Source organism: Ursus arctos, unplaced genomic scaffold, assembly GCF_023065955.2.
Source record: "Ursus arctos isolate Adak ecotype North America unplaced genomic scaffold, UrsArc2.0 scaffold_19, whole genome shotgun sequence".
NCBI lineage: Eukaryota > Metazoa > Chordata > Mammalia > Carnivora > Ursidae > Ursus > Ursus arctos.
Window position 1 is genome coordinate 45437843 of NW_026622863.1, and position 13132 is coordinate 45450974.

At 43.2% G+C, this 13132-nt stretch overlaps 1 protein-coding gene across 1 annotated transcript; it reads right to left on the reverse strand.

Moving 5' to 3' along the window:
• Window positions 1-257: 257 nt before the first annotated feature.
• On the reverse strand, window positions 258-10041 carry LOC113243546 (cytochrome P450 2G1). The gene is made up of 9 exons (XM_026482245.3): window positions 9862-10041; window positions 9109-9271; window positions 7651-7800; window positions 6073-6233; window positions 5648-5824; window positions 4757-4898; window positions 3086-3273; window positions 2827-2968; window positions 258-904 (listed from the first exon to the last, which is right to left on the reverse strand). Exons 1-9 carry the CDS (start codon window positions 10039-10041, stop codon window positions 723-725), a joined length of 1485 nt encoding a protein of 494 aa, XP_026338030.1. The 3' UTR covers window positions 258-722.
• Between the last annotated feature and the right edge of the window lie 3091 nt (window positions 10042-13132).

A 13132-nucleotide genomic window follows, 5' to 3' on the forward strand; every position in this document is an offset into this window, starting at 1 on the left:
TGGATCTGAGAGTTGTGAAAGAAGTGCCCTCTAGACCAGGAAGGCAGGTTTAGAGGAAGAGACGATTGAAGGAGGTTGGGGCAAGGAGCCAGCAAGATGGTTGGGAATGGAGTATTAAGGGGGAATGTGGACCATCAAGTGGGAAATCTCTGGTGGTGGATTGCTAGAAAGGATAATTAATAACAGGGACGTCTAAAAGGTCATTTTAAGTAGTTTTCTATACCCAACAGTGCACACAACACACGAGATGCCTGCTACACACAACAGCCTTGATACCCTGGCTGCTTTTATTTTATTTTATTTTATTTTATTTTATTTTATTTTATTTTATGTGGGAGATGATAATCAGGGAGAAGAATACTGAACTACATTTGGGTCACTATCACATAAAGACATAGACTCTACAACAAGAATTTGGTGGAGACGGAAAGCACTCGCAGAGGGGAACAGGAGAACACAAATCCTCCAGATTGTTGCTGAAATCTCGGACAGCGCATTTCTTCTCCACTAGATGCAGCCCATATAGATCTCTATATTTGCAGGTGACCCTCCCTGACCCGCAGTCCCATGACAGTAGGAATAGTGCCTTCTCTTACAGCTGTTGGGAGAAATTGAAGCTGTCGTGAGCTCCTCTCCACCTTAGAGGAGATGAGGTGGTGGACCTGTATTTGTGGACAGAGCTCTGTTCTCCGACGGTTCCTTCCGCGCCCAATAGGCGGCGCTCAGCGGGCCTTGAGACAGAGCTCATAGATGGGAGGGATGTTGCCAAAGCCTGAGACCCTGGGTGTGATATCGATGTCAGCGGGGGGCACCAGCGAGTGTAGAGAGAAGTTCTGAAGGATGGAGGTGAAGTAGAGAAAGAGTTCCATGCGGGCCATGGCCTCGCCCAGGCAGATGCGCTTTCCTGTGGGCACAGGGGAGAGTGGGAGGGCGGCTCATATCTGTACCGGGATCATGAGGGCGTGGGGTGCATTCTCGCCCCATCACCCCTCAGAGCCTCCTCAGCATCCGTGGGCTCACGATAATGCCTCTTTTGTGAGGTTATTATAATGACTCGGTGGACTCCTCTAGCATCTGCCACTTATAGGGACTCAACACCTATCAGCTACTTTTCTGATGGCTTGATTCCATCAGATCCCAAGACGGAATGGTTCTAAGAAATCCTCGAATTTGAAGTTTCTGTTCATTTAAATTTCACAAAGATTTATCAAATGGCTACTAGGTGCCAGATGCTGGTGAGGGGGAAAAAAATAGAAAAGAAAGGTCACACTTAAATAATGCTTACTATTTGTTGGTCACCCTTCCCATGGTTTGGAGAGATGGATCTCCATTGTACAGACAGGGAACGGAAGTAACTCACCTATGACTCCACCCTTTGTAAGTGGTGGGGTTGGGACCTGGTTCCTAACCACAGCATTGATTCAATGTGGCTTATACTTAAAATACCGTTCTAAGGTATTATGTCATGGGTCACAAGCTACTGTTCATTAGGGAAATCCACCTGCTGCCTATTTTTGTACTGCCTGAAAACTGTTAAAAAAGAAAACCACAGGCCCCAAATGGAGTCACTTATGTTAGGCCAAGTCAACAAACCAGGCTCAATATCTAACCTAATGGCAGTTCAACCTCCCCCAGAAATGCAGTCTTAACCAGTTAGAAGTTTTTTGATCAGCACAAATGAGGTGATCTGTCCCATGGGCCCTCTCCACCCACTAAAGGAAGATGAGGTAATCTGCGGAATAAGATCTTGCCATTTGCACTGACATGGATGGAACTAGAGGGCATCATGCTAAGCAAAATAAGTCAATCAGAGAAAGACAAATATCATATGATTTCATTCATATGTGGAATTGAAGAAACAAAACAGAGGATCATAGGGGAAGGAAGGAAAAAATAAAACAAGACGAAATCAGAGAGGGAGACAAACCATAAGAGACTCTTAACTATAGGAAACAAACTGATGGTTGCTGGAGGAATGGAGGGTGGGGGATGGGGTAACCGGGTGATGGGCTTTAAGGAGGGCATGTGATGTAATGAACACTGGGCATTATATGCACCTGATGAACCACTGAACTTTACCTCTGAAACTAATAATACAATATATGTTAATTAATTAAATTAAAAAAAAAAAAGAACCCTTCCCCTTCCCCCAGGGGACGGTGACCTTGCCTATAACAATCCTTTCTTTTCTTTTGCTAATAGCTTCTTGCCCACTCTGCTCTCTATAAAGACCTTCCATTTCTTCAACTCCTCAGGCTCCCTTCTACTTACTAGATGGAATGCTGCTTGATTCACGAATCATTTAATAAAGCCAATTACATATTCAAATTTACTCAACTAAATATTTGTTCTTTAACAAAACTAAGGATCACATCTTTAAAAGGTTGAAAACTATCAAAAGAAAAATAATATTTTGTGACACGTGTGAATTCAATGACATTCAAATTTCTATGTCCATAAGTAAAGGTTTTGGCATCACACACACTCTCATGCATTTTCGTACTGTCCGTGGTCACTTCTGCGGCACAAGGGGGCAGCTGAATAGTTCAGGCTGCATAGTTCAGATTGAGACACTATGGCTGGCAAAAACTAAAATATTTTCTATTCGGTCCTTAACAGAAAAAGTTTGCTGATCTGTGTTTAGTACTATACCTTTTCTCATTATCACAGTCAATGGTTCTAATATCCCATGATTCTGGGATTCTGGGAAATAAAATTCAACTTCTCATTCAGACCTGAATGTCAAACACAGACTAATGATTGGGGGGTCACATCTAGCAAGTTCCTGAGGTGGTGGGGGGGGGGATTCAGACCATAGAAACCTACCAGAGGAAAAAGGTACAAAGGCTTCATTCTTCTTGAAGCGGCCCTGTTCATCCAGGAAGTGTTGAGGATAGAAGGCATCTGGGTAGCGGAAGTATTTGGGGTCTTTGAGGACAGAGCCAAGCAGGGGGAACACATCAGTGCCCTGGAGTGAAAATGGGGACAGTTAGGAGAAATCAGTGATGGAATATGGGGGCAGGGAACCAGGAGGAGAAAGGAGTGACGTGGAGGGAGAAGGGGTAACAACGAGACCCAACTTCACCTTGGGCAGAAGGTAGCCTCGGAAGTGAGTGTCCCGGATGACATTATGGGGAACACCCATGGGTACGATATCTGTCAGTCTCTGTATCTCATGGATCACAGCATCCGTGTAGGGCATCTTGACTCTGTCGTCCACACTTGGGATCCGGTGTGGTCCAATCACCTGGTCAATCTCTTTATGGATTTTGGCTAGAAGGGGCCAGGAAACATAGCAGACAAGGACACAGGAGGCGTTTCTGGAGGCCAAGGCTAGGCTATGGGTTTGTATCTTTAGTACCTGTGGATCCTGAGGGAGTACACCATGTGTGTTTGCATTGCCTCTTTATTCTTAACACCTGACACGTTGGTGGGGTGCTCCCATCGGACCACTGAGAGGCACACAGCATGGAGCCTTGAGCCCCCTCTGGGATGTTTGGTCTTTATCTTGAAAGCACTAATGAGCAGCACAGTGTCCTGGTCCCAGATGTGTTCTCATACACAGATTTTTGACAGGATGAGGAAAATGTACAATACATAACCAGGACAGGATTGAAGCAAGTGACAGCAGTTATGTAACAGGAATTAAGAACACTATTGGTGCAGTTACCCCTCCCTGCATTTCCTGGATGAGTGACTCTGAACCTCTGTTTCTTCATCTTCCAAATGGATGTGTCCATTTGTCCAACAAGCTCATAGAGTTATAAAATTTACATAAATCCAGTGTGCAAGTAACTCGAACAGTGCCTAGGCACATAGCAGGTGTCCACTAAATATCTGATTATTTAGATATTTAGTTGTTATTATTATTATTTAGTAAAACACATCTCGGACAATGGAGGAGGGACTAGAAAAGTTTGAGTGAAAACAAGTTAGTCTCTTCCGTCATCTATACCAGGAAAAATCTGTTGGCTTGTTTTGAACTGCATTCAAAGGAAAAGACGCCAAAACTGGGGGGTTTCCTTAAGCAAGGAATGAGTTCCTCATCACTAGAGTTACCCAACTAGACCAGACTGCAATTTATTGGAGATGGATTCTACTGGATTCCGGCACTACAGGTGGCTAAATAATGGCCATCAAAGATATCTACCTCCTAATCCCTGGAACCTGTGCATGTTACCATAGAGGACAAAAGGGACTTTGAAGACATCATCAAGTTAAGGCTCTTGAGATGGGGAGATTATCCTGGATTATCCAGGTTGGCCCTAAATATAATCACTAGCATCTTTATAAGTGGGAAGCAGAAGGGTCAGAGTCAGAGGAGATGTGACCACTGAGGCAGAGAGATTTGAAGATGCTACACTTCTGCTTTGAAGATGAAGCAAGGGTCATGAGCTCAGGAATGCAAGGAATACAGCTCCTGAAGCTGAAAAGGCAAGGAAACTGATACTACCTTGGTTCAGCCCACTGAAATCCTGGGTGAACTTCTGAAATCCAGAACAGTAGGATAATAGATTTATGCTAATTTAAGCTACTAAATTTCTCATAATTTATTACAGCAGCCATAGGAAACTAACACAGGCACCGAGGAGAAGATTAATTAAATGGCCTTCTAAGTCAGAAATTGCAAGATTCTGTAGACTGCGATTCCAAAGTGCAAAGAGTGTAAGGCCGTGGGGTGCTAAGGTTTCAAGATTATGTCTTCTTCCCACTGGGAGTGGGAGTCACCAGGTAAGCAGCTCAGGTGGACACTCACCTTCCACTTCAGGATACTTCATCATTAGCAGCAATCCATACCGTAGTGTAGAGCTAACAGTCTCTGTGCCAGCAAAGAAGAGGTTGAGTGTAGTCAGGACCAAGTTCTTGAGATTGAATTCTGTGTGGGGATTATTTGTATCCTGAAAATGAAAGAGATAGGACACAGAATCACACTCTTCAGTCTTTATCTTCTTATTTTCTCCCTTTGTGAAAACACAATAGATGGTTAAACCAAGTGACTATCTGGGAGAGGAAACAGCCAGAGCAAAGGTCCTGGGGGGGCAGGAGTGTGCCTGGTGTGGAGAAGAACAGGAAGAAAGAGGCCAGTGTGATTGGAGTGGACAGTAGGGAGAATGGGACGAGAAAAAAGGAAAGATTTGGAAGTTCTACGACATTAAGCTCTATAATTGTAAACTTCCAAGTGCTGAGGTTTGTACAATACAAAATATACATAAATTTCTAAAATTCTAAGACTCTAAGATATACAAGTAGTAAGCTTCTAAATTTCTACATCTCCAAGACTTTAAAGTTTAAAGCTTAAACTCTTAAGCTTCTCAAATTCTTAAAGTCTAAGCTTCTCAAATTCTAAGACTGTAAAGACTCATTCTGGTTTTCTGTGTTTGTAAGTCTCTGGCAGTTGTAATCACAAATGATTTAAAAGGTATAAGTCTTAAGTATCCTTGCTCCTAAAATTTCAGATTCAAAGTTTATTTTAAAAGCGTATAAGTTTATATATGCCTTTACCGTTTCTATATCTCATCTATAAATTGAAGTCTACCATGTGAAACAATGCTTGCTTTTTTGTCTCCAAAATGTTTGCAGGCTAACGTTGCAGATGCTAGGGGATAGGATGATGAGAGAAAAGGATTGGGCAAAGGGTAAGAGGTACCTGGTACATCTTGATGAGGAAGCAGTCAATGAAGTCCCGAGGGTTTTGTGGGTCAAACGATGCTTCGTTGATCTTCACCCTAGAGGCAATGAAGTCCTTGAGTTCTTCTACCAAGTAGTAGATGCGATTGTGTCTTCCTGGCAAATATTGCATGATCCCAGAATACATGTCATATAGCTGTGGGGAATAGGCAAAGGGGGTTTGTCAGCCTTGGGCACCTGGGGCCAGCGTCTGGAGTCTGGAGTCACCTAGTTGGGCTCAACATCCAGCACTGGGTCTGAGGATTGGGTGAGTCCATTTGCTTCTTGGAGACTCCGGGTGTATTGTCACTTGCCTCCCAGGGTTGTGGGGAGGATTAAGTGAGGAATAGGCAGGTGCTTAGTTAACTGAGATTGGGGGTGGGCAGGGAGGTGGTTGGTGGGCACCTGTGCCCAAGGTGTGCTCATCTCAATGAAACTCTCATTGATCATCTGCAGCAGCTTCAGGAACTGCTTGTCCTCATAGTCAAAGCGGCTTCCAAAGACGACGGAACTGATGACGTTGGAGACAGTGCGGCTCAGGAAGAACGTGGGCTCGATGGGAGAACCTGGATGGTGGAAATTGTCTAGGTTGGAGACAATGATTAGGAGCCTGGGATGGGGAATCATTCAATCATGGATATGAGTCCTGGCTCCTCTGCTTAATAGCACGTGTTAGTTACTTCATTTTTGTGTTTTGAGTCTAGTTTTCCTAGTATGCAAATTGGTTAAGCAACCACCAAACCTGAGGCTTCACTATAATTATCCACGTGAACTGCTTAGCACTGTCCTTGTCAGGTAGTAAGCATTCAAGAAATGCTGGTGGAGTTTAATACTTTTTGGTATTAGTATTTAACTGTGTTTGTGTTGTAGGGTCACAGATTTGGGAAAGAGTCATGGTAGGGGACACATTAAAAAAAAAGGATGGCTGGATTCTGTGTATCTCTATTAATGATTCCATTTGAGCTATTAGAAAATTCTTCCCTTGGCCTCAGCTGCACCATCTAAAATAGAATGCTGGATCTGGGGACAATTTCTCCAAAACAATGCTCATATTCACAAATACACAATTTTGCAAATAATTTCTGGGTGTATGTGGACATTCAAAGCCTTTATGGGGGCGCCTAGGTGGCTCAGTTGCTGAGCGTCTGCCTTCGGCTCAGGGCGTGATCCTAGAGGCCTGGGATCGAGCCCCACATCAGGCTCCTTGCCCCACTGGGAGCCTGCTTCTTCCTCTCCCACTCCCTCTGCTTGTGTTCCCTCTCGCTGGCCGTCTCTCCCTCCGTCAAATGAATAAATAAAATCTTAAAAAAAAAAAAGCCTTTATGTAGACTGTTTAGTTAGCATCTATGAAGCTTAGAAGAAAAACTCTGATTTAGAAAAATTTATCTCTCTTTCTATATCTTATCTATTCCTCTTTGTATTTCTTTGCTGCTGTGTCTTTTTTTCCTCTAAATCCCATTGGTTCCAGACCTTATTTTGGGGCAGGGATTGGATTCCTTAAAAAATATAATCAGATGGGCATAGAGTTTCAGATTTGCAAGATGAAAAAGTTCTAAAGATCTGTTTCACAACAATGCAAATACACTGAAAAAGATACTTAGGAATGGTTAGGATGGTAAAATTTTATGTTATGTGGTTTTTATGACAATTGTATGTATGTATTATATGTATACCTATGTATGTAATTAAATTTGATCCTGTCACCAGAAAAAAGCACTAATTTACATATTGCAAAAGTCTGCCATGATTTCAGGAGTTCACAAAATCCTTGAGATCCACTGATTAAAGCTTCTGAACAAGTGGTCCCTAAGGGGCTTTCATGCTGACTTTTAACATGGAACCTGGCTAGAAATCTCAGTAAACCCTTAGTCTTTTTCATCCTCTCCCACTCTAGAGCTTTCTCCCACCTAGGCCCATCTTCTGACCTGAGCTCTCTATAACCATTCAGTCACCTTTTAGCCCTGCCCCTTGTGGCCCCCATACCCTTGGTCTTCCGTAATTCCTCTAGTAAGAAGCCAGCTTCCTCCTGGATCCGTTCCTCAATGCTCCGCTTTCCCATTCCGAAGTCCCGTAGAATGGTCAGGGAGAAGCGTCGGAGGATCCTCCATCGTTCTCCGTTAGCCAGAGCTACACCTGCCAAAATCTCCGTGTCAGCCTCCTGCCTCCCCTCCCCTTCCTGTGTCCAACTCTGTGCTACACAAGGATGGGGACAAATTATGAAAGCTCTAGACTCTGGTCTCAGGGAAGCCCCTCTCAACCTCCCAGGCTTGATGGAGAGACCATGGTTCCCTCCCTACAGGACCCTCAAAAACAGTCTAGGATTGAGATGGAGGGAAAGGAGATCAGGCTAGGGCTGATTGAGGGAGATAAAGGAGAGTTTCTTACAGGATAAAGACCTAGAACTGGTTAAATAACTAGTGGAAGGTTGAGGGATGTATAGGTAGAATGCCATTTACAGTACCCTAGTATGGAGAACTACTTCTGTCTTCAATACGCCACTTGGATTCTCTAGATATATGCATACATGTACACAGAAGCTCACATCTGTACATCAATATACCTACCGTGTAGTAAGAAACATTTAGAAATTACCAGATGTACATGGATTGATCATTAATGTTTGGAAATTTAATGAAATTATTTTGATGGATTAATGAATGGAAGGAAGAGTTTTTGACTGGAATGACTGATGGATAGATGAAAGACTCATTGGATGAGTAAAGGGTTAATGAATAGATAGTTTGAGATGAACGGATAAATGGTTGGAAAGATTTATGGATTGAAAGATTAATTGATGGGTGAATAATAGAAGGGTTAATGAATGGATGGATGGAATCATGGATAGGTGGGTAAATGGAAAATTAATTCATAGATGTACAGATAAATTGAATAGAAAGATACAGAAAGGCTAATTAATAAATGGATGTTTTTGGTGGACGTATGGATCCATGGAAAAGTGGATAAATGGAAGGGAATAGATGGATGGATGGAAGTATGGAAAGAATAGCGTGAGGCTGCTTGGAACTGAAGGGTGTGAGTAGTTAGAGATGGATGTATAAGGCACACTAGAAAGATATCTACCTAAATGGAGATGGCAGAGACCTGTGGGTTGGGTGTGTGTGTATATATAGGGAAATAAGAAGTAAGGTTAGCTGTAAGGGCTTCAGTGGGTACACAGTGTTACTAATCCATTAAAAACACAAGTAAAGCAGCAGATACTCAAGAGTCAGATGGTTTGGATTCAGAACAAAATGGTTCCACTTACTGTGTGATATTATCCAACCTTTCTCACCCTCAGCGTCCTCATTTGCAAAACCAGTAAGACATTAATAGTTCTCTCAAAGGAGCCAATGCAATAATTCATCCAGAGTACTTATCAAAGAACCTGGGACATAAGAAGTATATCATAATCATTTTGTTGTTGTCATTGTTGTTACTTACCATGACCTTGGAAATTTCGCTCTATTGAAGCCAGTTCTCCGCGGCCACTGAACTCATCTGCTCGGTCTACCAGGGCCTCCTTCACTGCCTCATGTCCACATAAAACAACTACTGGCCGGGGACCCATATACACAGTGAAGACTGGGCCATACTTCTCCTTGAGCTGGGAGTGAAGGAAGACATAAGAGGAGGGAGCTGATTGGAGCACCAAGTATAGACCAATCAAGGACTTTAGGGTGGAAATTTCAAGAGGGTGCAAATGTAGGAATAACAGATAAAGTTGAGTCTTGGGCTTGGGAGAACTATTGAGAAAAAGGCATAGATGCTTTGGGTGCTGTGATCCTGGGCAAGACCCCCCAATGCCTCCACAAACCTTAGCTTCCTCATCGGTAAAATGGTGGACCTGGATGAGCTGGACTCCAAGATCTATGTTTCCCTCTCTGCAGTGCTCAATTTCTAGAAACCTAAGATTTCACAATACTGAGTGTCAATGTTCTAAGCCCATCAGAGTGCATGAGTTCTTGTGTTTAAGATGTAAGGTGCTATGATTCCAAAGTCCTGAGATTGTGAGAGTCTTAAGTTTCAGTGTGCCAGGAGTCTGTGTTACCAAGAGTTTAAGATTTTGGAATTTCAGTATTCTAAGGTTTATTAAGTCTATGTTTCCAAGAGTCTGTGTTTTAGATGTTACAAGGTCATACAGGTGTCTATAGAATTAGTTGCTTCCAGCTCTGTGAGAGGAGTAGTCAGACTTACCTTCATGAAAGACTGAAAAGTGGCATCAGTACGGACTTGCAACACGTTCCCCAGGAAGGGTATTGGTGTGGGCCCAGGGGGCAGCTTCCCCCCCTTGTTGTTCCGTTTCCAGGCAATGAGGATGAGTAGACAAGACAAGGAGAGTGCCAGAAAGATGGTGAAGGCCCCTCCTAGCTCCATGGTGTCAGGTTGAAGGGTTGTGTCCAGGGAACCATATCCTGCTTAAATATGTTCTGGGAAATGAGCTGTGCAGAAATCTGAACACCCTGAGATTCAAGTTTTCCGGGTATGGATGCCATTAGAGAGGATATTGTTTTATCTGGGGGGTGGTTATATAACCTATAATCTCCCACCTGAATAAAGATGGATTGAATTCACCCAGGGAAATCAACTGGGGCCATCCCTCTTTCTTCATATTTCTAGTCTCAGCTCAAACCCTAGTTCAACATGTCTTGGTAGGATGTGGGAGGCAGCTGAACATCATTTTTAGACTATCACATTCAGGAATCAGACAATCTGGGTTCAAATGTCAACTCCACCCTTTCTTCATTGGTGAGTCACCTAACCCTCTTGGCCTCAGTTTCTGGAATCTGTCAAAAAATAGGGTAACCATACTGTTTTAGAAAATCTTGGTAAAGAACAAAGATGACTCCTTTCTCTGTGCCAGATCCTAACTAATCAATTTCTTAAAAAATACAGTAAGATGAAGATTTAGAATAGCAAAAGAAATAACTCAATTGAAAGGTTTTTTTTAAGATTTTATTTATTTTTAGAGAGAGACAGAGTGCAAACAGGGGTAGGAGCAGAAGGGAGGGAAGAAGGAGGGGAAAGAATCTCAAGCAGATTCCACACTGAGTTCAGAGTCCAATGTGGGGCTTGATCTTACCACCCTGAGATCATGACCCGAGCCTAAACCAAGAGTTGGGTGCTCAAATGACTGAGCCACTCAGGCACCCTGAAAGGGTTTTATTCAACAAGTTCTCTTGTTTGTACTCAAGGTGATATTAAATAGTAATAATCAAAAATTACTTGTGTTGGTTTATCAGGACTTTGCTGGTGTACATTGATTTTCAAAGTCTAAGATATAGAGACCATCTCTGAGCCCCAGGCTCCAGTGGGGAAGAATATCTCCAGAATCATGGCATACTGATTGCTCTTGTAATAATTTAAATAAATGGTTTTCAACTCCTTTTGTACCAAATATTTCTAAGTATTTACTGTCCTGAAACATAATTCTGAGATATTATATCCTACCTATACATTAAAGAAAATCAAATGTCCTTCTCATGTGTCCAGATTCTCAGACTTGGAAAATAAATCCCTTAGGGAAGCTGCCAGTTTAGGCATAAGGCCTGATTGGCTGAGTTGAGGCATTCTATGTCCAAGAGAATTGGTGGAGATTCTCGGAAAAGTGAGCAACTCTACGGCAACACCTTCTAGATCTTCGAGGCTGCTAGGATGTCCTTTCTGGGAGTAAGAAAAACATAGCTCTAAGCTGCCTTCTGGGACGCCCCCCCCCATCTCTGGCTTCTCCCTTCCATTCTGATCTCCCCCACAACACACACACACTTACACCCATTCAGGACTAGTCCCTTAATTGTCTGTGATGGTGGGGGTTGAGTATGGTCTTCCCATTCAGACAGGAAAGGAGAGGTGTCCTTAGAACAGCCCCTCTCGCCATCCCACTCTAGGCAAGAAGCCGGGAGTGGAGGCATGAACTCAATGGTGCAAGCAAGTTAATGAGGAAAAACAGCTGCAGAGAAGCATAGGGGAGAGGTGGATTGTGTCAGGTGTTATGTGATGGAGACAGAGACCAAAACTAGAGAGAAACAAAGAGAAAAGAAGGCTGCAGGGGTACTTGGGTGGCTCAGTTGGTTAAGCATCCAACTTTTGATTTTGGCTCAGGTGATGATCTCAGGGTCCTAGGATCCAGCCCTGTGTTGGGCTCTGTGTTCAGTGTGGCTTGTCCTTCTCCCTCAGCTCCCTGCCCCTCCACCCACCAGGCCCTTTCTCTCTCAAATAAATAAATAAGTAAAATTAAAAAAAAAAAGACAAGAAAAGAAAGGGGAGTGAAGAGAAATAGAACCAGAGTGAGATTAAAATAGAGCAGAGAGAGAGAGAGAGAGAATGAATCAAAGATAGGTATCAAGGAAGACACAAGAGACTAAAGGAAATTCAAAGAAACAGAGAGAGGGAGAGACAATCAGAAAAGAAAAAAAAAAAGGACGGGAAAAGAAAGCTTCAGTGGGACAGAACTAGAGACTGAAAAAGAGACATATGGCCAAGGAAGAAGAGACAAGAGGAACCCAGAGAGATAGTACTCTCTCCCCCTCTCTTCTCCTCCCTCTCTTATCACTGAAAAACCATTGACTCAGAGGTGGAGATGGACATGGAGACAGAGGTAAAGAAACAAAGAGATATGGAGACAGAGACAAACCCAGAGCAAAGTGAAATGGAGAGAGAATGATATGGGTTTCACAGGGTGCGAGCATGAAATGGATCCTGGATCATTTTAGGCCTAGTCACACACCTCTCCTCTGGGACTGAGAAATGCTGTGATGCTACCAGGGAGGTCATTATTTATTTATTGTCATCTCTGTGCCAGGCACTGAGCTATGTGCTTGACATGCAGGGCACTTCTAACCCTAATGTCCCCTTTACAGGATAGGGCGTATGGACAATGCTATACCGGGGACAGCACTCTGACATGTCCGGAGACTGACTTACATGAAGCCCCTAGGAAAGTGAGCGTCCCTCTTGGAGGCTTCCTCCTCTGTATATGGGAGATGACAATAGTACCTCCCTCATAGTGTTTTTGAAGTTTGGCACAGGATGAAGAGCTCAACCAATGTGAGGTTTTTAGCACCATCGGACAATTGTAGAATGGCATGATCCTTAGATTCCCTGCACACACCTTGGACAGTATCTTGCCTTGGTTTTACCCATCTGGAAAATGGGGTAAATGATTCTATTGATCTTTTAGGGCTTGGGGGACTATTCAGTGAGTTATGGCACACAACAAACACTTAATAAATATCAGTTCAAATGAAGATTAGAGTGCCATTGGGCACAGAACCAGGACCAGGAAAAGCTGGGTGGAGAAAGGACATGGAAACCTGGAGAAATCTACTGGCTTCCCTCTTGGCTAGAGGGGAGAATACCTAGAAGTGAAATTTTTTTTTTTCTGAGGAGGCAAGATAAGGGTCTGCAGATCTTCATGCATTGTCTAAGAAGACCCATTATGGGAGGTGTTTTATGGGATCATTTCAAG

Excerpts from the sequence above, each read along its gene's own strand:
- LOC113243546 (XM_026482245.3), bottom strand. The coding sequence starts at position 10,041 with ATGGAGCTAGGAGGGGCCTTCACCATCTTTCTGGCACTCTCCTTGTCT. Across the intron at positions 9,272-9,861 it reads CTTTTCAGTCTTTCATGAAG|CTCAAGGAGAAGTATGGCCC; the intron begins GTAAGTCTGACT and ends CTTCACTCCCAG. Across the intron at positions 2,969-3,085 it reads GAGGCTACCTTCTGCCCAAG|GGCACTGATGTGTTCCCCCT; the intron begins GTGAAGTTGGGT and ends TTTTCACTCCAG.